Source organism: Lacerta agilis, chromosome Z (genome assembly GCF_009819535.1).
Source record: "Lacerta agilis isolate rLacAgi1 chromosome Z, rLacAgi1.pri, whole genome shotgun sequence".
Lineage (NCBI taxonomy): Eukaryota > Metazoa > Chordata > Lepidosauria > Squamata > Lacertidae > Lacerta > Lacerta agilis.
The window spans coordinates 19,330,375-19,355,069 of NC_046331.1; the positions used below are offsets into that span (position 1 = coordinate 19,330,375).

Here is a 24,695-nt window from a genome sequence, read left to right on the forward strand (position 1 = left end):
GCTATTGATGGCTATGCCCTGCCCTCTACAGTCAGAGGGAGCAAATGCTTCCGAAAACCAGTTGCTGGAACTCACAGGAGGGGAAAGTTTTCTTGTGCTTGAATCCTGCTTTTTGGTTTCCCACAGGCATCTGGTTGGCCACTGTGAGAACAGGATGCCAGACTAGATGGGCCATTGGCCTGATCCAGCAGGCTATTCTTGTGTTCTTAATATTAGAATGTGATGCAACAGACACCCATTTTATATGGCTTGAACACAGGGATCTCTTGTGCTTATTTGTTTTGTCTCATTTCTTACCCACCCTTCAGCACTGGGTCAGAGGGTGGTTAAAATATGCAATTACAAAACAAATAAAACAGTTTGCAGCCCAAGAAGCAAGTGTAAAAACTATTAAAAACAATGTGAACATTTAAAAACCGTTCCCCCATAAAAATATTTCTAGTACAGTGTCCCAGTACTAGGGACACTGTTTGGTGCTTAGAAGATCTTCTTTGAATGCAGAATGTCCCAGATTCAGTCCCCAGCATCTCTTGGTAGGACTGGGAGTTGTCCCCTGTCTGAAACCTTAGAGATCTGTTTCCAGTAATTGTTACATTGGATGGACACCATTGGTCTAAGTAGAACACAGCATCCTATGCCATCCTTTTGTGCTTCCCAGAAGCTTCCTACTAAATTGTGTACTTCTTTTTTTCAGATTCAGTGCTTCTGAAGACCAATTCCTATACAGGTATGACTGTCATTGCATCTCAGGTTTATACCCCTTTTGAGCATCCTTGAATAAAGACAATTCCTGGTGTGAAGCCTAGCAAGGCACCCCTTTTGTCCATGATTATTCTTCTTTCATTCCTGAAGTTCACCCCATGGTCCAGTGCTGCTGGCTCCCTGCAAACCCCATGCACTGCATGGGGTTGATTAGGTTACCATTTGGGTCCCTTCCAACTCCATGATTCTATGAGTACAAACTGGGAGTCAGTGTTCTCTGTGTGCACTCTACCCCGCTCCCTTCTTCCATAACCATTGCAAATTATCTTGTCAGCTTTAACCATGGTTTGCTGTTACATCTTCACTGATTCTGACTAGCTAATGCTAGGAAAATTCCCTCTTAGCCATGGTTTGCAAACTATGTTCAGACTTAAGATGAAATTCCACGGCAATCTGAGTTGGAGGGGTCTGGTTGTGGCCTGGATATATACTAAAGGGATAGACCTGAGTGAAAACAGGCCTGTTGCCACAACCAATCTCTCACACACAGCCTCCTAATTGGCCCATTTGAAAGAGTTTGGGTGCCAAGCCACATGGCCATGAGGGGAGGTGCTAACGTCCCTCAGTGGTTGTGCTGTGCCAAAGATGGCCCACAAATTGGGCCATGTCTGCACCAGGCTGCAAACTGCTGCTTCCCAGGTAAGCAGGCATTATCTTATCAGCTTTAACCATGGTTTGCTATTACCTCTTCACTGACTAACTGCATCTAATGCTAAGAAGATTCCCTCTTAGCCATGGTTTGCAAACAGTGTTCAAACTCTGCTTAAGATGGAAGCCCGGTTAGCCGTTGTTATGGCTGACATCTGTGCAAACGTAAAACTCCGTGTAATTCAAATTGTAAAACAATACAACAGCATCCAGAGCCGTAGCCAGGTGATCTTGCAACCCTGGCAAAACTGTCCAGATTGCGCCTCCTTGCCACTGGAAAATTATCTCTTCTTTCCACCTCTCCTCTAACCCCCCACCCCCACCCATTCAATTCCTCACACACTTCACCTTGTAATGAATTCTTTCACAGAAAATCCAATATTTAATTTTTATGGACATATCTTTTAGTCGATTTTGTGCACCCACCCCCCACCTGCCCCCTGGCAGGGGCCTTCCTCACCACCCCCTAGCTGCGGCCCTGATTGCATCTTATATGAGGGTGGGCTGGGTTAGTTTCAAGGGCTATGCATATACAATCAAACCTCGGTTGTCGAACATAATCCATTCCGGAACCCCGTTTGGCTTCCGAAATATTTGACAACCGTGGCATGGCTTCCGATTGGTTGCATCAGCTTCCTGAACTCAAGCGGAAGCCACATTGGATATTCAGCTTCTGAAAAATGCTTGAAAAACAGAGCATTTACTTCTGGGTTTTTGGCGTTTGGGAGCCGAAACATTCTGAAATGGAGCCATTCGGAAACCGAGGTTTGATTATACACAAAAATCACATATACCCAAGGAATTTCAAAGTTTAGGTGCCACCACACCAAAAGATTGAGTTCTTACAAATGTGGAATGAGTATTATGTGGCATCTTGTATAGTGCCAGTTCTGAGTGAACCAGGCCTGAAATATCTGAAAGGCTGTCTCCTTCCCTTCAGACCAGGGGTCAGCAAACTTTTTCAGCTCTGGGCCAGTACACTGTCCCTCAGACCTTGTGGGGGGCCGGACTATGTTTTGGAAAAAATAATAATGAACGAATTCCTATGCCCCACAAATAACCCAGAGATGCATTTTAAATAAAAGCACATATTCTAGCCTACTCATGTAAAAACACCAGGCAGGCCCCACAAATAACCCAGAGATGCATTTTAAATAAAAGGACACATTCTACTCATGTAAAAACACACTGATTTCCAGACTATCAACGGGCCGGATTTAGAAGGTGATTGGGCCGGATCCGACCCCCGGGCCTTAGTTTGCCTACCCATGCTTCAGACCTTCTTAGGTGCTGAGATTGGCAGAGAGAGCCCTCTTGGAAATTCCTCCACCCTCAGAAGCCGGGGGTGGGGTGGGGTGGGGGGAGAGAGATAACATTCTGTGTGGCCATGTAACTCCCTTCCTTTCAGAGGATGCTGAAAACCCATCTCTTTACCCTGGCTTTTAAACACTTGACATGTATGTTTTCAGGCCCCTTTTTACTTTATGGTTTGTAAGTTGTTTTACATTGTTTTTAATACTGTGTTTTAAAGATGTAACCTGGCCTGGGACCTTAAGAGTGAAGGGTGGGAAATAAATAAATAAATAATTTCCACCGATCGAAGTGGTCGAGTGGGTTAAGGACTGGTTCCAAGTTCTTTGCATGGTACAAGTAACAGGTTGAACTTGGCCTGATAATGAAAAAGATTCCTCTGCTAGCCTTATTGCTAACCTAGCTATCTAACTGCATAGAGGTTTTGCAGACTTGGTACCTGTTTTTCCTTGGAAAATTTGAATTTTCTCTTAAACTGAAAAGAGAGCAGAGTGGTTGGTTGTTTGCTGCTGTCATTCTGTACTATTAACTTCTGTATGCAATCTCATTTCCTCCCCACCCCCCACCCACAAAAAGTGACCTTTCATCATCCATTTGTCCTCAGAGACACCTCCTGAAGATGAAGACAATGGCCATCACATTGTTTTGTTCGGGTCAAAACTGGCGCATAGCCAAGTAGAGGCGACCATTATTTTCCTTGCCGTCACTGGTGTCTTGCTGTTCCTCATTGCCTGCACCTTTCTGGGAGTGATAATTTACCTGCAGAGACAAAAGAGGCTGAGACGCAACAGGAGGTCCATACTAGACGAAGGGTTCAAGCTTATGTCTACAAAAAAGCACTAACATCTGGAGAGGAGTGGCGGAGGTTTTTGTGACCTTTTAGCTGCATGCAAGGAGGAAGTGCCTTTAAATGCCTTTTGCAAAATAAAAACAAAACAAAAAAATCACTTTGGGAGCTATGTTTCAAAACCACCCATGATGTTGTCCTCTTAGGGAAAATTAAAAAAAGAAACACCTCCAAGTGCCACCCAGTGCCTAGTTTTCTACTTTCTACTCAGGACTCAAATTAAGCCACAATAAGTTCAATCAGGCATATTTATACAATAATCCTGGGTTCCTCCTGAACTTGGGGAGTCAGCTGACAAGCAAGGACCAATCCGGAGATTCCGCTAAACATCAGGAAGAGCTCTGCAGCAGCAGGGCAGACAACCTTGGAAGGCATTCGACTCCCCTTCATTGGGGTTTTTTAGAGAGAGGTTGGATGTCCATCTGTTTGGGACTATTTAGCTGTGATTCCTGCATTGCAGCGGGTTGGACTAGATGACCCTTGGGGGTCCCATCCAACTCTATAATTCTATGATTCTGTGGAACAAAGCTCCTGGATCTGCAGCATTCCCTTGGTCTTTTTTTTGCTCAAGGAAGCCACCCATCCTGCTGCTCTCTCTCCTTCTGCTCCTAGTCAGTTTGTTTCAGACAGTCTGCTTGGCTACTCTCTGCTCCAGCAGGCCTAACTGGACTTATCAGCCAACTGAAGAGAAACAACATATGTGGGAAGGAATCTTCCCAGGGAAGCATGGGGGAGGAGGGAACAAATACTCCATGGGACTGTTTTCTCTATAGGACTGTTTTTCTAATGGCAGATTCTTTTCCCTGCTTTGATCTGCTTCTATCTCCTCCCATCCCTTCATGCACGGAAAGTAAAAACAAGGAAATCTTACAGTGTGACTTCTGTTTATCTCTGTTGTGGGGGGGAAAGGTGATTCTTCCTAATTGGCCATTGCAGTAAAATAGTCATGACTGCTAATTAAATGAAATGGAGGAATCAGTGTTTGATGGCTTGTGGTTGTATAAACATTAGATGGGGCAAATGAGTGAAGGTGCACATTAATTTGCTGTTCTAAGTAGCAGGAGGCTTGCAATTTGTAAGCTCTGCTCATGCTCCCATCTGGACAGGGCTTGAGGCAGAAAGTGGACAGAGTAGCAGCAGTGACTCTTGCCTTTGTGAAGTAGGCTTCCTTCCGGCCACACAGAAGCCAGAAGCTTCTACACACCCACCACCAAAGCAATACAAAGTTCACCACAGCCAATCACAAACAAACAACCACACCCTAGGCCAACCCCAACATCTCTCACCACCAAAGGAATACAGGTGAATAGTAAAGAGAACCCACACAAGCGACACTGACACAAAACCCCACACTAAGTAGAATAGAAGCATTGCCACCCGACCCAACAGATGAAACTGATCTGTAGAAAATGTAACTTGAAAAAAGTGACATTGCACATAATTTTGTAAACCAAGAAATCGTGTGTGTGTGTGTGTGTGTATGAATGAGCTGAACAATGTTAAAAATTAATCAAATATTAGATCTTATTCTAATTGCACCTGCTAGTTTTTTGCAGTTTTTGCTGTCACCTGGTTATCTTGATCTGTCAGAAGAAAAGACATAATAGCAAGCAATGGTTGAGTAACCTGGTATAGTAGAAGGGTAATAACCTAACTCCTCATATCTTTATAAAGAGTATCATCTAGCAGTACATGAGCTACTGATTCAATACTGCCATCTCCACATGGACATAAATGGTTTTTCAGTGGAATTTTTTGAAACGGACCCTGCAGAACAGCAGAAGGCAGTATGTTCAATCTTGCATAAGTGATAGTAAATCTGTATTTTGGGGCTGTTAAATTTTGCAAGTAGGGTGTCAATGTGTCAAGATGACTAGGTGGGAAATAATCATACCATGGACAAAATTTCCTTTACTGTGGCCAAATTATTCTGTCATTTGATATATAAAGTGCTGTCTAATTAAATTATATGCTTTGTTGAAGCCGAGTAATAATAACTGTTGGGATAAACCAGAGGAGTAAAGCTTTTGGATGACAATTTTAGTCCAGGTGCTCTTGTGACAGTCTTGCAATACTAGGGGTAGTAGACTGGTGGGGGTTAAATTCAGGCAAAGCCAATAATTAAAATGTCCTATGCCAAATCTGTAATTCAACAAGTTCTCTGCACCAGCTGCCAAGGAATTTGACATGCACAAGTTTAGCCATAGGCTTGCCCTGGGCTGGCCACCACAAACTCTTATGTAAAAGAGAAATTTGTTTTGGAAAGTAGTTTGAAAGAAAATTTCAGTCAGGAACTGGAGCACAAAGGTCTTCTGTAAAAATAATTAATATAATGGTGTTTACTTGAGGAGCACAGCACTATGTACTGAAATGTTCCTTAGCATACATCTACACCATTTTCACATTCACACTTCGTTCAAAACCAGTATTAGAATAAACCCTTTTAGCATCTGATTAAATCCTCTTCAATAATGGAGGGACAGCCTGGAGAGAGAGGGACCTGATCAGCTCATAAATATGGATCCAGATTCTGCAAGTCAACATGGGAAACAGTCTATAACTGGCTGCTAATTCAGTTACCAGCCATAGGAATAAAAGGGGGGGGAAACCTGGACGGTTTGTTGCTATATAATTAAAATGTTTTGGGGGGGTGGGCTGGGGCAGAAGTTACCTACATAAATGATACAGAAAACCCTGTAAACATCAGCCTCACCATTTAATAAAGTCCTCTGGATGCTGGAGTGGAAAGTCTGAGCCATTTGATAAAAATAGTTTTATCAAATGGATATTAGCATTTGATGGGCTCAATTATCCACATTTACTAGCTGGCCAGAGAATCGGTTCCGCTGGATTTCCATTTTTCACAGAAGCAAGCAATTCATTATGCTGCAGGTGTCCTATGAACTGTATATACAAAACCCAAGGCTGGATTGGTGAGTGCTCCTTAATACATGAAAGAGCCACATTGGATGAGCAACCTTTACATCAACAAACAGGCCCCGGCATCTGCAGTCAAACATTCTGAATCCAGAAGTTCATTAGAGAAGCAAAGTTATCTCACCACAAGGTAAAATAGTGGAAGGGGGAACCAGAAATGACTTACACTCTGGCTCATCAGACCCATACTGACCTTCTCTGACACATCACACTTTTTTTTGGATTCTGGAGTCTCCATTGCTGCCCTTAAACACACAGCAGAATCCTGACTTCCTACAAAGGGGTTTTCAGTTCCAGGAGTTTCTGTGGCAAGGCTCCCTCCATACACACATAGCCCCCTGGGCCAATTTGGACCAACAAGACCATCATATACCTTAGCTGTGGTTCCTTTATTGCAGGGAAATGACCCTTTGGGTGCTTTCCAACTGTACTATGATCTGAGAGCATTAAAAGTAGAGCGAAGGAGTGGGGGATTTTGTTAAGTCAATGTTCTCTTCAAACAATGCAATTCTCGCCATGTTATTATTACTTTAAATTTGATTATGGTATTCCAGACTGAGAGTAGACCCACTAGGCTTAATGAAACCAAGTTAGACACACCCAGTACGGTAACTTCAATGCATCTAGCTCTGAGTAGGACTAGCGTCAAATACCACCCTATTGTTTTTCAATTTATCTGTCATTTACCGCCCTGGGATTTCAATCAATGGCCATAGCAGACTTAGAAGGTGCACACTACTGCAATACCTGTAAATTGTTGCCTATCCCTTTCTGGTCAGAGAGAGATGGAAGATGTTGCTCACTACGGATTATATGTTGCTGTCATTATTTAGATTTCCTGGGGTTGGCTGAAACAATTTTAAAAATTACAATATAAAAATAAGTTGAAACAAATTACTGTAACGTGGTATGTTTAAGTTCTTGCATTGCAACCATTTGACCCTATTCTCTTGACTGTAATTTGGAATTGTATTAATTGTTTTGGTGGATTTTTTGTCTTGACTGTTGCTGAAGAATCTCCAGCTATTTAGTGTCCATGGTGACACGCAGCCTGCACTTGACCATCTCTTTAGTTATGCCTATTCTCCCAACAAAAGTAAAACTGCTAAGTCTTTGGGGTCATTAAACCTTTGGGGCCCATTGTCCCATTTGCAAACTGGAGAGCCAACTGTGGGCACCACACACAACAAACATTGAGAGGGCATGTATGAGGTAAGACGGTCTCACAGATAAACAGATCCCAAGTTGTTAAGGACTTTGTATACTAATAGTAATACTTTGAACTTGCCCCAGTAGCAAATTGACAACCAGTGCAGCACTCTGTGCAGGAGGTTATATGCCAACAAGGCCTAACTCCACTCAACAATCGTGGTGCAGCATTTTGCACTAACTGCAGGTTCTAGATCAAGCACAAGGGAAGACTCCTATAGAGCCCATTGCAGTAATCCAGTCTTGCCATAACCAATGCATGAACTAGGGGGGGTGTTGGGCGATGATCAGTGGCTTTTAGCAAATGAATCTGACTGAGTGATTCATCGGCTACATTATGTCAATGCAGGATGTCACTCACTTTGGACATGTGCCGTGGATTTTGTTCAATTAACTACACCAGCTTTGATGTTTAAGTCACCTTTATTTCAGTCAAAGCAGCAGCCTCTGGGGAATGAATTCAGAGGCCTCCAACAGCAGGTCAACTTTTATAAGCTTCCAGATTAACACATCTAAGCACATGCATACTTTCTATGTCACGTAGCAGGCAGAGGTTACAATTAGGTGTCTACGCAATGACCTTATCAGAATAGCAAAAGGTAATAATAATAATAATAATAATAATAATAATAATAATATATTTATATCCCACCCTCCCTGACCAAGACTGGGCTCAGGGCAGCTAACGTCAAAATATACAATACATTAACATATAAAATCAAACAATCGATTGACAGAATAAAATCAGAATAAAATCACAGGAACAGAGGAAGAACTAGGCCATAAATTTATCCATCAATGCTAGTAAATTCCTTCACACATCTTCATAGAAATCTCAGCTCTTTTTACAACATCCTTCTAACACTTTCTTTTACTTCCCATACATTATAGACTATCTGTCAATGTATGTATATACCAATCATTTCCCTACCACACTTGCATCAACCTTTCGAAGTCCTTTGGCCAAAGGAGCTACCTGTGGGCCTTGCTAGTGGCACTTTGCACCTTGGTGCATAATAGAAGACACATCCTTGAGAAATGTAAGTTGTGTTTTCACTTACCAAACCAGCCACAAAACACTGGAAATTAGAGGAAAGGCATTCCGGGAGCAAAAGCTGTTCCTTCCAGGCAGCATCTCTCATTTCACGCATTTATTGAATTTGTAGCTCTAGATTGCACCCAAGATTCCTGCTGTTGATCTTCATGGAGAAAGACTGCCCGATGTAGGTTCCTGTAAATGCTTCTCTGACCTGGTGCCTCTGCCCTATACCTCCCAAAACGCTGTATCTAGGTGCCCTTCTTTGTTGCCAGGGAATAGCTTGTTGATTTGTTGAGAAGCAAAAACAGTGCAATTGTAATGCATTTATGACCTTTCAAGGAACTGAATTGCTAAATTGCATTATATTTAATGGGAATCTTTGCCTTGGAAAAGCTCATTAGTGGCCTATTAGCCTTTGTACAACCTCTGTGCCTGCCTTCAGCACTAAACAAGGATACTTCACAGGAGACTTTTCCTCCTGCTAGACACAGCTACAGCTTCTCAAAGGAGCAGCTTCATAGATTTCAGTTTTGAGCAAGATTGATTTGGGCCTGTGCTGTGCAACATTAACATCTAAAACTACAGATGCATATACAGTGGTACCTCTGGTTACGAACTTAATTCGTTCCAGAGGTCCGTTCTTAAACTGAAACCGTTCTTAACCTGAGGTACCACTTTAGCTAATGGGGCCTCCCGCTGCTGCCGCCGCAGCCACACAATTTCTGTTCTCATCCTGGGGCCAGTGGTGTAGGAAGGGCGGGGTGTAGGGGGTGCTGCGCCCCAGGTTCCAGGGGAGGGGGTGACACTCCCCGGCCCCTCCCCCACCGTCTGGACGGGGCACCCCACGAGCCACCGCTCGCTTACCGGCTCACTGCAGGAGCAGCAGCGCTGGCCCGGATGCATCCGGCTGGCACTGCTCCCGCGGCGAGCTGGCGAGCAAGCAGTGGGGCTGCCCGATCCGCCGCTTGCTTGCTGGCTCACAGCAGAGCTGGCCGGATCCACTACACATGCCCAGAAATTCTGGGCATGCGTAGTGCATCCGACCAGCACTGCTGCTCCCACGGTGAGCCGGCGAGTGAGCAGCGGGTCGTGGGGCTGCCCAACCCGCCGCTTGCTTGCTGGCTCGCAGCAGCACTGGCTGGATCCACTACATATGCCCAGAAATTCCGGGCATGCCCAGTGCATCTGACGCGTCGTGGCGTCACGACGCATGCTCTGTGATGCCCCGCCCCCAGGGGGTGCCTCCACACCACCGCCCCGGGCAGCGAAAAGGCTTCCTATGCCGCTGCCTGGGGTAAAGTTCTTAACCCGAGGTACTAATTCCGGGTTAGCGGAGTCTGTAACCTGAAGTGTTTGTAACGCAAGGTGTTTGTAACCCGAGGTACCACTGTATATAAACATTCCAAACTCTTGTTGAACATTTCAGCGAATACAGTGCAGATAGACTCTGCAACCAATAGATGATCCCAACAATTTTCCCCATCTGGGGTGTGGGAAGGAACCCTTGTTACTGGAGGTGTGTGTTGGGGGAGGACATTTTTAGTCCTGGAAGAGAACTATGCACATATACTCCACCCAATGTAAAAGCTAACAATACTCTAACATCAGTATTGTATCTAGGAATACCCCGAGAATGCACAGTCAGTACTTCAAGGGGAATGCAACCCCTTCAAGGCATGTAATATACCTACACACAGATCACCAGAACCAAGTGCAAAAACACACCCATCCTGTCTGAACAAGTGAATCACCATATGGCCTTGCTTGTCAAACAGGCAAGGAACTGTCGTCCTCCAGACGTTGTTGGAATACAATGTCCATCAGCTCCAGCCTGCATGGCCAATAGAACCAGTTTTACATTGTGTGAAATTACAATTCTCAAACCTGCATACATCAATGTTGCTTGACTTGCAACTTTATCTGTAATTTTTGCAAACAGAAAAACCAATCTTTATTTGCTTAAAACTCCTACAGACACATCTGATGAGTTTGCTTTGGCTTCCAGTTTCTTATTGTGTCAAAAATGCATTCTCTGAGAGCATACAATTTATTATCATCTGCTTTGACAACAGCTTGTGTCAATTCTCAAATGTCAAACAATCCTGGAAATTGACCTAAGTTTATAAAGGGTTTTTTTGTGTTGCCTCAGAAGCATTTCCTCAGAAATGTCCCATATAAAGGACTCAAAAATAATAAGGCAAAATATGAGGGATAATAAGAGCAAATTTCACTTTCTGTCTCTTATAAAATTCGTAATTCTGAATACAATTTCAAACCAACATGCTGTAGTCATGATGGGTCCTTGTGTTGTCTTGGTATTCATCTGGGATTTGAATATAGATGGATGGATCAGGCAATTTTGGTTCTCTCCGTTTCACTTTTTTTCTAATCTTAAATTCAGTTCCCTACATTTCTGCAGCAATTTGTGTTTGTTTGTTTTTAACCCAAATATCCTCATGAAAATGCATCAACATTCTCCTAATAAACATATTTTTCCATGCAGTTTTGACTAATGGACATAATTTCTGCAGGCAATCTTCCCTAATATTAATTTGTATGTTGTTTTCACATATATTCAATTTTATGCACCTTCCCCTAATATATCCATTTTGTGAACATTGGTTGGTTGGAAAACTGTATCTCAAAACTGAAGATCAAGATAGGAAAAAAGGATGCATGTGGGAAAGTGATTGGCATGTTGGGTCAGCAACTGGGAGAGGAACGAGAAGATTAATTATTTTGCATAGGTGGAGCCTGAGGAGAAGCAGATGTACCTCACCAACCCCATCCTTGGACTGCTGTGGAAACTTGAAGGAAAGGTTCATTTTTCAAAATCAAATGATAAACAAATAATAATATTAAAATAAGGCTGCAATCCTAAGCATGCTTGCTTAAATGTTTAAATGCTCCTTCTCCAGCTGATGTCCTCCAGATGTTTTGGACTACAACTCCCATCAGCCATGGCCTTATATTGTCTGTCTGGCAGTGGCTGATGGGAGTTGTAGTCCAAAACAGGCACCAGGTTGCAGAAGGCTGGATCAGACAACCAAAATCAATAGGACTTCAGAGGAAATATGTTTAGGTCTGGGAGCATTAAGTATCTCCCCCCCCCCCGATTTTTTACATATGCGACAAAGCTCCCCTCCAACACTGAGTAACTTTGCCCTTTTTAATGCCCCCTCATAATATTTTTTTTAATTTACTTTTAAATATTTTAAAATTACTTGATGTTAAAAATACTGTTATGAGTTTGGAGGGTCAGTATGGATGGTATCTTTGGGTCCCTTCCAAACATGTGATCCTGTGTATGTGGTGTCTATGAGAAGAAGCCTACTGAACCAGTGAAACCAGGGGTAGTTGGGACCCCCCCCCCAAAAAAAAGGTTCTGTATTAATAGGTGATGAAGAAAAGTTTTTAGTATGGGCCAAAAGCAGTTCCTTCTATTATTACTATTATTTATTAAATTTTTATACCACCCTATACCCTCAGGTCTCAGGACGGTTACAACACAGAATCACAATATAAAAACACAAAAAATAATAAAATCAAAAACAACCCAATCCTTCCCTGTGTTGCCTTGTTTCTATGGGAAGAGAGTACCACATATTCTCAACACTGATTGCTTGTAGCTTCCCATAGCATTGAGCAAAATCTACTCTGGGAGATTAACAAAAGTGTTTGCACCTACAGAAAAACTTTTCTATTGCCTTTTTAATAGTTCATCAATAAAATATGAATGTAATTTTTTTTATTAGGCAAGCACAGTACGAGGCTTGGAACTTAATATAGTAAATTTAATTTATATTCAGCAAAATTGCTAGCTGAGCAGCAAGCACTGAGTGCCATTCTATGTTCGTTGGCTCTTCTGAAGTTGTGCATGAGATATTCGTCATAATTTGAGCATTGGAATGTAATTGGTAGAAATGAGCAGCAACTGAGAGACCCCACGGTGAGGGTGTGACACAACAAATTTCTCCTGTTGGCTGCAACGCCCACAAATAATTCCAGGGTCAGTGCTGCAAACAAAACAACATAAGCAAATGGACCTGACAGAAAGAACGCAAATCACCCTTCTTCCCCCCTCCCTTTTTATTAATGTTAAATGAGAACCTTATAGCACTATATACAACAAGAACTGACTGTGATATTGGTGCCAGCACCACACATTGATGGGGGAGGGGAGCAAACTGAAGCAACCAGAGATCACAAAATATGTAAGATGAAGAAACAGCCATTTGGAAGACTGAAGGGAGTACTTATATACTTGAGCATAAGCCTAGTTTTTCAGCACATTTTTTGTGCTGAAAAAGCTGCCCTCAGCTTATGCTCGAGTGAGGCAGGCGGTGGGGGCGGCAAGAAAGAAGCCCTTTCTCTCCGCTCGTGCCACCACCACCGCTTGCTCACCTCAGTCAACCATTCCTTAAGAAGCGTATAAGAATGGCGGTTCTTTACTCTCCCCAGGCAGCTTGTTCCATTCCTGAACTGCTCACATAAATGCAAACTTTAGACCTCAGAAGACAGAAAGCCTATCAGCTAAGGAAGTATTAAAACCCCACAGGTGCTCACTTTCCCTGGCTCCTGCTTAAACAGGACAGGATCCCAGCCTTCTCTGTATAACACAAGGGAACATTGCGCTGTGGGTTAAACCACAGAGCCTTGGGCTTGCCGATCAGAAGAATGGTGGTTCGAATCCCTGCGATGGGGTGAACTCCACAGCGGCAAAGTAGGAAGAGAAAGGAGCAGCCCAAAGGGCTGCTTTCGGGCTGCTTGTTCCTCCTCCTCCTCCTCCAAAGCAGCAAAGGTGAACTGGCTTACACTCGAGTCAATAAGCTTTCCCAGGTTTTTGTAGGAAAATTAGGTGCCTTGGCTTATATTCAGGTCGGCTTATACTCGAGTATATACGGTAATTCACAATTTTTTTTTTAGGCTAGAGGTCAAAATGCTTAGATATAGTACCAGTCCATAATAGATGAAGAAAGGAGACCAAGCAGCAGAGAAGGATGTTTTCGATTTCTCAAAAGGGCTTATCCACACTTATATTTTGCACTGCTCTTTCCAGACAGAGGTCCACACTTTAACACTCAGTTCAAAGCATTTATTCCCCCCCCACACACACACACAACCTTCCGTCCAAAAACCTGGTCTTTAAAGCTGAATCAGAGCAAAAGTCACTTCTGGGTTTTTCTGTGGATTGATGTTTGCTCTGACTGAGCTTTAAAGAGCAGGTTTCCACTGGGAAAGTTCAGGGCAAAAATGGATACTCTGACACAGAGCTTTAAATGGTGGACCATGCCTGGAGAGAGTGGAGAAAAGTTAAGTGTGGATAAGCCTTAAGCTGTCTGTTCTGCTCCTTTTCTACAATTGCCAACTGCCACACCTTGTTCCACCATCCTTTCAGGTGAAGTGGGAATGAGATCTCCAATGCTTGGCCATTTCCAACCTAGTAGGTGGTGGCAGGTGAATAATTAGGTCATTGTATAACATTTTGTAAGCTTTCTTGAAATGGCCCTGCTTAAAATGATACCTCATAAACTACAAGTATATTAAGGACAGAGGTTGATGACCATTCCCCCCCCCATATATATATATGATATAATTTTGTTTCATATGTGAATATTGAGGCACATATTCAGGGCCACTAGTATATGCAAACGTCTGGCTTAATTAAGACTATATAGAACCTTTATTCTCAATAATGGTGGTATTCTTCTGATGGTTTTTTTTTTAGTTGTATAATTTTGTATTGAGAAATGTTTCTTCTGACTATCGGTCGAATAAAAGATATGTATGTATGTATGTATGTATGTATGTATGTATGTATGTATGTAATAATGATGGAACTCATAGGTGGAGAATATATAGGTGGAGTAAATAGGATATTTGTATGAGTTGAAACTTTATTATTCCTTTGGAGCTGTGCTGTATGTTTGTACTTTTGTCCTACCTGGCTATGCTGCTTTTTGGTTTTCCTTTTTTGATTCTTTGTTTCTTTTCTTTTTGCTGTGTTTACACTCTGCCCCCACCCACCCACCCCCTAATAATAAAGCAATAACATTTTTTAAAAGATAAAAAGAAACAAGAAACTATGTTCTTTGTGCACTGGACAGAACCTGATGCTCAGAATTGCCATTGTGTACCTCTTAAAAATGATTTCCCAGAAAAGGCAGAACTTGCAGCCTGAACCATCAATCATAGCAGGCTCTGGGCTCTCTCTGTGGGTATTATGTAACTCACAAGCACCTTAGGTGGGGGGAAAATAAAAATAAAAATCAATGTTGCAATCCTTGAAAGGCATATTCCAGAAGAATTGTGTTTGCAACATTCTCTTAAGAAATGGCAGCACGGTGACTATGGTTGTACTTTCATGAATTGCTGCTACATTAAACAAATCACCTAAAGTTTTGAGACCTTGTGTCCCAAATCCTATTTTGGACATAGGAAGATGGCAAACAGGACCTGAGAACAACAGCAATCTTGAATACCAGCAATCCAAATTATTAAGATTAAATGTCTTCCATGATTAGGTAATACAGCCCTGCACTGCTGTTAAGAGATGAGAAATAAGCACATAGTTTCTGACCTCTGAGTGCTGATGAGAAATTAGAGCAGAAGGAGGGGTCCGTCTTGGCAATCCTGATTTTTTTCTAACAAGAAATATTTTGATCATATGCAGGTTCACATTTCAAACTCACTTAAATCACAGCACCACCACCTAGGAATGAAGTGGAGTTTGTTTCTTCTACTTGGATGCTACATATGTTTGCTTTGCTACACAAAATGATAATATGCATATTTTAAGTAAAAACGATAAAGCCAGTGGCTGTCACCTTGAGCATGCCTGCCTGACATAACCCTGACAGTAAACCAGGGGTAGCTAACCTGGGGGCCTGCAGGTTGGACCCGACCTCCCAAACCACAAGAATGGGGGATTGTTGGGTCGTTCTTGTTTTTATTATGCATTTTGTGTTTTTTATATTGTGGCTTTATGTTGTGAACTGCCCTGAGACCTGCAGACATAACTAGTAGTAGTAGTAGTAGTAAGGGATCCAGCAGCCCCCACAATAAGGCCAGCTCGTCTATGAGTGAGACAAAGTGAGGTACCGTATTTTCCGGCGTATAAGACGACCGGGCGTATAAGACTACCCCCAACTTTCCCAGTTAAAATATAGAGTTTGAGATCTACTTGACCGCAGATTCTCCACCTGGCGTATAAGATGACCCCCGACTTTTGAGAAGATTTTCCTGGATTAAAAAGTAGTCTTATACGCCAGAATATACAGTAGCTGCCTCAGGTAGCAAATGGTGAGGGGTGGGACATGGCTTTGTGTGCCACATGGCCCATACTGCAGTTTCTAAGCTGCCCTGCTGCCCTCAGGGAGATTGGAGGATGCTATCCTGCACCAGCATTTTGTCTGGCTGCCTTTTGTACATGAACTGTGGGAGGTGCTGCCTTATCCTTCATCTCAGGCAACAACATGTATTTGGCCAGTCCTGCCCCCACAGCTTTAAGGCTCTCTCTAATGGGCACTTGGAACTTAGTGCTAAGTACCAGAGTGCTAATAAAACCTCCCTGCTCTTGGAAGACTGAAAGACAACATTGACAAGGGCACAGCCCAGCACTGGAGTTTGTGAGGGGTAGATATAAATGCTGTCTTTTACTTTGCACAGAACAATCTGTGTGAAGTAAAGACAGCATTTCCAGCACTGGAATGGGGAGCATTGGAAATGCTATTCTCTCAGACCCTCCAAGTGTCCCTATTTTCCAGGGACAGTCCCACATTTACAGTGGTCATCCCGGTTTCTTATTTGATCCCAGAATGGCCTGTTATTCCTTAGGACATCCCTGTTTTCACATCAGATAAATGTTGGGGGATATAGACTTAGGCAACCCCTGAGCCAAGGAAATGAGTTTGCAACCTTTAGAAGATATCAGAAGGCATCCCTGTATCAGAAGGCATCCCTGTAATTTTTTTTAACGTTTTTCTTATGTTTTTATATATGCTGCAAGATGCCCAGAATGGCTGGGGCAACCATAATAAAATTATTTTTTATTAATGAATAGGATGTCCCTATTTTCATCCGAGAAATGATGGAGGGTATGTATTCTCTCTGTGTGACATGTGTGTATGTACATGTTTTTGTGTGAGAGGTTGCATTTATGTGAAATGAAGACATGGCAAGAGAACACTGCCTGCCTTCCTGCCTGTCTAGTAGTGTGAGTGTGTGTGGCCCATCCTCCACCAAGGCCTTCGTTGGAGTGACAGACCATCAATGCAAGCCTTTGGGCTGAAAACAAGTTAACCACCCCGGTTTTTTGCTTGTTTTTGTTTGTTTTTGAAAAGAAAATAGGAAAGATGGTGCTGTAATCAGTGCAAGTGACATTGGACCTGCTTCCCATGGCTTCCCTTAATCACCGCCCTTTGGGTGGTCATTTGCCCCCCTCCTAAATTGTTTTTTAAAAAAAATGAAAAATTCAACAATTCTACATACATTTTATATACACTCATTCAAGCACTCTTTCATACATATGGTAAAAACATTCATACATTAAACATTATACATACTTCCTTGTCCCACCACCACCCCTCATCTCACCCTGTGCTAGGCTTCCAGTCACATCAGCTGCAATGTCTTTTAATTTCCATTACTTCTTCTTGCATACTGCTAATTTTATACATTTCTTATCTTTCTATATCTCATTATTATAAATACTAACTAATATTTTGGTATTTATATTCTAATATTTTAGATTACTTCTTTCTTTTCACCCTATATTGATCACGGAACTTTTCTTATTCTGATAGAAGTTCTGGCTTTTCAATATAATTTTGTATATATCCTTTAAACATCTTCCATTCCTTCTCCATTTTATCTTCTGAAACCCTTCCAATATTTCCCATTAACTTAGTCAAATTATAACATTCCATGCCACTCTGTTTTTGTTGGTATCAGGACACTTTTCCAATTTTCCGCCACTAGAAGCCTCACAGCCCCTGTTGCATACAAATATAATACCTTGTCTGCTTCCTTTGAATTTTCTGGCACTATTCCCAACAAAAAAACCTTCTGGCGTTTTCTTAAATGAGTATCTGAACATTTTTTTCATTTTGTTATAGATAAATTCCCAAAACTATATTTGCACAGTTCCACCAGATATGAATCATAGTGCCTGTTGCAGAGTTGCATCGCCAGCAGATGTTACTGTTACTTTTATTCATTTTGGCAATTCTTTCAGGCATTAGATGGTATCTAACGCCTAAATTGGGTGTTCTGTCTGTCAGCCCCAATATCCAGTCCTAGCTGCACCAACTCACCATGAGGGGAAGAGGTTGAGAGCACAGCACTTACTCTCAAGCTTTCTAACCACAGTTTACAGAGCAGTCTTAATGGAAGAGCCCAACTCAACTGATCTGAGTATGGGGAAGGTTTGGACTTTACTGTTGGATGCCTGGCACCTGGTGAAGACCATCATTTCCCAGCAAAAAAAGTGTAAGAAAATTTTCTGACTTGATGGTTACTCTTGGCAGATTTAACTTTAGAGGTAATTATTAACTTTAGAGGTAATTGTGTCTATAACCTGTGGGACCAAGTAAATCAATAAACTGAAACACATGGCCTGCTCTAAGTGTCCTCAGCAATATGCTTCTGTGTGCCTACAAAATCTGCCCCCTCCAGTGTTTACCAAAGTTTAAAAAACGATTTGGGCTTTTGGGTGGTAACTCTTAGATGTCATGCCAAGTTGGCCCTGACCCTGAGCTTCCACTGCTTCCTCTGCCTAAGAGATGCCTAAGGAAAGTATCTGACTGGTGATGAGTCTGGCTGAGTCATTCAGACTTGAAAGGTGCCAGCATATGCCAAGGACAGATGTTAACCAGACATAAAACTCAATTGTTAGCGAAATATGACCAAAAAACCAAAAACACCCTTATGGCTGTGAGCACAGCAGAACCTTTAAAACAAAGTAGCCAGCTTCTTCAGCCTGAGACCACATTCGCTCCAGATATTGATTTATTTACAGTGTGATCACAACCTACGCAGATTTGACTTGCACAGTTTCAACAATATGCAGTTGAACCATCTTGACTGTTAGTCCCTGGAATACCTGATCCCTGTTTTGCAGGCTGCCCACCCCTACTCCCACCCCACAACCTGGTCTGGGAAGGTGGGGCCCTGTTTGACTCCAGCTATGAAAGCTGAGGCTGCAGAACAGACTCTTGGGTTGGGGTATTGTTTAGGGGGGTTGGGGTGGGGGTGAATTGTTGCTGGCTTTGATATTAATTTATTGTATCTTTATTTTAGAATAGAATAGAATAGAATAGAATAGAATAGAATAGAATAGAATAGAATAGAATAGATCTTTATTGTCATTGTCCCCTTGTGGGAAACAACAAAATTCCTCGGTTCCTATATCAACTCAAATAAGACACTCCACATAATTTAATAATACTAATAAACACAGTACAATACAAGACAATATAACAAATAAAATAAAATGACTTCAGAGTCCAGAGTTTCCATTTAAGGCCAAAATTGCTTTAGGAAAGAAACTGTTCCTGAGACAGCTCGTTCTCGCCTTCATTGTTCTGTATCTCCGTCCCGATGGCAGAATCTCAAAGAAACGGTGACCAGGGTGCGATGGGTCTCTTGATGTATCTAATGCCTTTCTGTGGCACCTGATGGTATAGATACGTTCTAAGGTAGAGAATGGTTTTAGATCTTATTATGATTTCTGTGGAAATTGCTTGATTTGGTTGTGTACTTTCGATGTTTTATGTAATGTTTATGAATGCTTTTGCTATGTTTGTAATCAGTGCTCTCCCCCACCCACCCACCCAAGAAAAACAGGTGCTGGAACTCACCACGAAGTTGTTGCAGTAAGTCGCCGGTGATTCGGGACAGCCCTGAACAGAAGCCAGTTTGACAACAGCCACGTTCAACAACTGTGGAGGTGCTAAAAACTATGGCAAACTGTATCCCTAGCTGGTTTGGGGGTTGCCCCTGATCCTGGTGACTTCAAGGGTTTTGGTAAAGGCAATTTTCATGTATGTTCCTTGGAACGAACCCCTGCATAAGATGTCCACCTTTTCCTGCAAGGAGTTCAAGATGGTGCAGGTGGTTCTCTCCCTCCTTGGTTGATCTCCATGACAATCCTGTGATGTAGGCAGCAACTGGCCCAAGACCAGACTCATTGAGCTTTCATGTGCTCGAGTGGGAATTTGAACCCTGGTCCGTTACTCTTGATATGTTGATCTGACACCTCTGCTCCTGCAGGTGTGGAAACAGGTCCTAGGTGGCTTTCTTTGTGGGCACCAGTTGGTGCAAAAGAATGGTTAAGCTTCCACAGCTGCTCCAATCCAATTCTGAGCTCCTCACAGCTTTGCTATCGTTAAAAATGAGAGAGGAGGGACTCCAGTTTGGCTCTCACCTTCATTCACAAAGAGTTGCCAAGGTGACTCAGGAACAAGTCACATCCCTCTTTTTCAAAGGGTTCATAAACATCCACACTGACTGGATGTTCCCAAGGACTGCCTGACTCATGGAAAATGGCACGAAGTAAATCAGAGTGAGACCCTGCAAGTAGACCTTAAACAGCAGCCTTTGTGTGGGGGATATATTACCCAAGGTTGTTACATTTCTCTAGCAGGAACAACAAACGCTCAGCAATGCTCAGCCTTACACTGAGGTCTCACCCACACTTTTGTTTAACCACCCATATTTAGATCGTATTGCTCAGTTAATTCCCTTGGGTCCAAGAGCTTTTCTCGTTCTTTCACTGCAGTGCCTTGCAAAAATCCCACCTCACCCGCTGAATTGGAGCTCTGTTAAGCAAAACTACTCTTCAGATTTCCCATGCATCTGCTAAGATCCACTTCTGTGGATTAGATCAGATTTTCACATGGCACAGCTATGGAACAATGAGAAAAGCTCTCGGACAACACAAGCAAAATGCAGGGGGGCCCAAGCCAAAGTGCGGATGAACTCAACGATATGAATGAGTCAGAACATTGGTCCAGCTAACTCAGCACTAACTGGCAGCAGCTTTTCAGGGTTTCAGGACATTCCCAGTCCTATCTGGAGGTGCTAGAGATGGAGGTGAAGACCTTCTTTATGCAAATGTCTTGTTCATTTAGCTGAGCTCTGGCCTTTCCCAGAGCTCCCACTTAGAAGAGCTCTCATTTGACGAAGTCAGAACACTTCAATATGGAAGGATACTACCTTTCATTAGAGTGATGGCCTACCTTGAATTGAAGCCCTGTCCTTTCTGAGCCTTGAATATTGTCTTATTTGGAGCTAATTATACATAAACAGGAAGGACCTGCAACACCATTGTAAATGCACAGTGAGCGCTAGTTAATGCAACAACCCAGCTCTCCAACTAATCGGCAAACTTCCAAAACTGACCTCCCTCTAGGACTTTCCTGTTCTGTTCTCTGCCAGTAAACACTTATATAAGTGGGGATGATTATGTAAGAATAAATTTATGGTGCAGTCACATTTAGAATGTTGTGCATTAGTTTGGTCTTAAAAGAATGTCATGGGGTTGAAAAAATTACAGAAATTGACAGCTTAAACAACACCCTTTACCACAATTCAGTCTCCCAGCTTTCCTGTTTGTGCTTTAATCCAGCCACAGGGGGCTCTGAATTTCATTGAAACAGCCATACCGTTGGCAATGGGGGGGGCAGGCTTCTGCACCCCCTCTGTGCCCGCTTTCATTTTGCCTCGATAGTACAGGTAATAAGGTGTCCGAGCTCTTCTGAGTCCCCAGTTCATCTCAAAATTGCCTTATATAAGTGTAGATATGCTTTATTGCATTGTGAAATTCTTCAGAGATGCTTCATAGGATGCATTTCAGAAATTAAATGGACATCATACTAATAGATTTCAGTTGAAAGCGTCCATAGTTATTACTCATCAGAGGCATTTCTCATGTTCCAAGGTAGATAATTTCAACATTATTATTATTATACAAAAAAAACAATTATTGCAATAATGTTTGCTATCAGATTTTTGTTAATAGGACGATTTATTTGACTAGCCTTGAAGCAGGGATGAGGAGCCCATGGCCTTCAGGACAGGACTGGACTCCAAGTTTCCATCAGCCCCAAAGAGCATGGTCAATGGTCAGGGACAATAGGCCTTTGACGAGTCTTGGATGGTTGAAATTTACCCACCCTTGCCTTAAGTCTTAAGACAACAGCTGGTCAGAGTATTGGATTTTGGCAAAGGAGTATCAGTAGCCTGATATATAGGCATTGTGTTTCCATAGGAAGTAATTCCTAGACAATTGTTTCTTGATGCAGGTAAAGACAATTGTTTCTTGATCCCAAGAAGGCTAGCAGATGGCTGAAGGAAACAACTCATTCTTATTGCAAGAGAGAAGGCTAAAGAAGTGGAGAACAGGTTTTTCAAGTGGGACATAGACAAAGCACAGTTTTGGAAGGCTCTGTAAGCTAACGCATACCCTCCAAGTGTCCCTATTTTCCAGGGACAGTCCTGGAATTACAAAAGTCATCCGGCTTCTGATTTAGTCCTGGAATGTCCCTATTTCTCGCATCAGCACAAACCAGTGCCACCAATGCTTGCCCCAAGTGGTGGCAGCAGCTGTGGCAGCTGCAAGACAGCATCCTTTCACCTCTCTATGGCCCCTTCATGGTCTCTCCATGGCTGCCGTTGCTGACCTCCTCTCTTGGACAGCTTGTAGTGGCTACTGGAGGGTGGGTGGAGGAGGAGGAGGAGGAGATGCTGTTGCTGCCAAGCCCCAGCCCTGCATGACATGCTTGCTGTGAGGGGCAGGCAGAGAGCTGGGCTATCCTGGGTGGGAAGAAAGGGGGAGCAGAGAGGAGTGCAAGGAGTCTTGGTTTAAAAAAATAATAATGAAGGCTTGTTTGTTTGTTTGTTTTGTAAATCTACCAAAGAATTTTTTAAAAATGGGATTAAGGGGTTTTCTCTGGACAGTGGTGGGTGGGTGTGCTGTGTCCCATTGACGTAGTGGTGGTGGCACTTGCCCATCTTCTGATAGGAAATGCTCTACAGGACGGGGAACAAAAATGGGGGCTTGAGGAGTGTCCGTTGCAGGGGGAGTAAGAAATTTTCCTATTTTCATCTGAGGAATGTTGGAGGGTATGCTGACAGTATCAGGAAATATCAGGAAATATAGGGATCTCTCAGGATAGATAAAAAGTCATTCACTCAGTGCAGTGTTAAACTACAGAACTTGCTTCCATGGGAGGCAGTGATTGCCACCAACTTGGATAGCTTTAAAAGAGGATTGGACAGATTCATAGAGAGGAGGGCTATTGAAGGTTACTAGCCAGAGTGGCTGGGGCAACCCAGTCAGATAGGCGGCATAGAAATAATGTTGTTGTTGGTGTTGTTGTTGCTACTGCTACTGCTACTGCTACTGCTACTGCTACTGCTACTGCTATGCTCTGTCTCCAGAGGCAGCAATGCTTCTGAGTACCAGTTGCTGGAAACCATAGGAGTGGAAAGTGTTGCCCTTCGGCTTGAATTTGTTCATTTATGGCATTCATTCCTCCAAGAAGCTCAAGGTGGTATGTGTGGTCCATCTCCTCTCCATTTAATCCTCACAGCAACCTGTGAAGTAGGTTAGGCTGAGTGATGGTGAGTGGTCCAAGGTCACTCAGTGAGCTTCATAGTTGAGTATGGATTTGAACCCGGGTCACCCAGGTGCTGGTCCAGTGCTCTAACCACCACACCAATTATAGGAAAGAGTAACAACAGTGACCTTGCTGTGGTGTCTGCTATAGACCACCAAGAAACTACAAGAAGAAAGCAGCTGGAATGAATGACTCATGGTTTCAGTTGTCTCTGTACTAATGCACAGAGTATGGAAAACAAGCAAGATAAATGGGAGCTTTTAATACAAGATGGCAAATATGAGCTAGTAGGCATTACTGAAACCTGGTAGGGTAAGACTCGTGACTGAAATCTGGGAATTGAGAGTACAACCTGCTCAAAAAGAATAGACCAGACAGGAAGGAGGGAGGCGTAGCACTGTATGTAAAGGATGTGTACACGTGTGACGACATCAATGACATGAGCTGGAGCATGGAAAGCAGATTGAGGGTAAAAATTGTAGGAGAGAGAAACAACAGTGACCTTACTGTGGGTGTCTGCTAGAGACCACCAAGCCAGACTGAAGACTTGGATAATGCCTTACTAGAGCAGATTACAAAACATTCCATGTTTGAATATTTCCAACAGACTATAAAGCAAAACAAAGTCAAATTATTTTCAATTCTTTAGAATGGAGAGCCAGGTGTCCCCTGCAGAACATCGCTCAATCCTCATACCAAGCACTGAAGGGGAATCATAGAATGGTAGAGTTGGAAGGGATCCTGAGGGCAATCTAGTCCAACCCCCTGCAATACAGGAATTTCAACTAGATCATATGTGGCAGATGGTCATCCAAGCTTTGCTTAAAAATCTACAAGGGAGGAGAGTCCACCACCACAGAAAAGCCAGGTGCTCGAGATAGCAAGAGGACCGGGACACACAATGGAGGTCATGGTATGGTACAGTGGTAAGCAAGTACATGCCCTGTGTAGTTCTGTAATAAGATGGCTTTCGTGTGTGTGTGTGTGTGTGTGTGTGTGTACATACATATATATATAATGATGTCAAAAGGCAAGTGCAGTGTAAAAATGGCAAAATAATAATAATAATTAACAAGAAAACAAAACCTATCATTTTGTTGCAGGTTGGGAAGATAGAAATGCAGAGATTGGCTTCCTCCAATTCTCTTAATCAGACAAAAGAAGGAACAGCAGGTTCTAGAGAGCTCACAGCAAAAAATAAAATAAATAAAAGCACACTGAGAGTATTTCCAAAAGGTGCCATATTTAGCTCACCCAAGGTTTTTGTGAAGTTGCTTATTCATATGCATTACACAGGTCCACCAGAGAGCAGCAAAGCCCT

At 42.7% G+C, this 24,695-nt stretch overlaps 1 protein-coding gene across 3 annotated transcripts in view; it reads left to right on the plus strand.

Annotated features, from left to right (window-relative positions):
• HEPH (hephaestin) overlaps positions 1 to 3,655 on the plus strand; it is a 47,195-nt gene extending 43,540 nt beyond the window's left edge. For all 3 annotated transcript variants that reach the window (XM_033137857.1, XM_033137859.1, XM_033137858.1), the window contains exons 20-21: positions 695 to 727; positions 3,326 to 3,655. In XM_033137857.1, the coding sequence (XP_032993748.1) occupies positions 695 to 727; positions 3,326 to 3,564 (272 nt within the window). In that variant the 3' untranslated portion in view covers positions 3,565 to 3,655. The remainder of the gene's footprint in view (positions 1 to 694; positions 728 to 3,325) is intronic.
• The last annotated feature ends 21,040 nt before the right edge of the window (positions 3,656 to 24,695 follow it).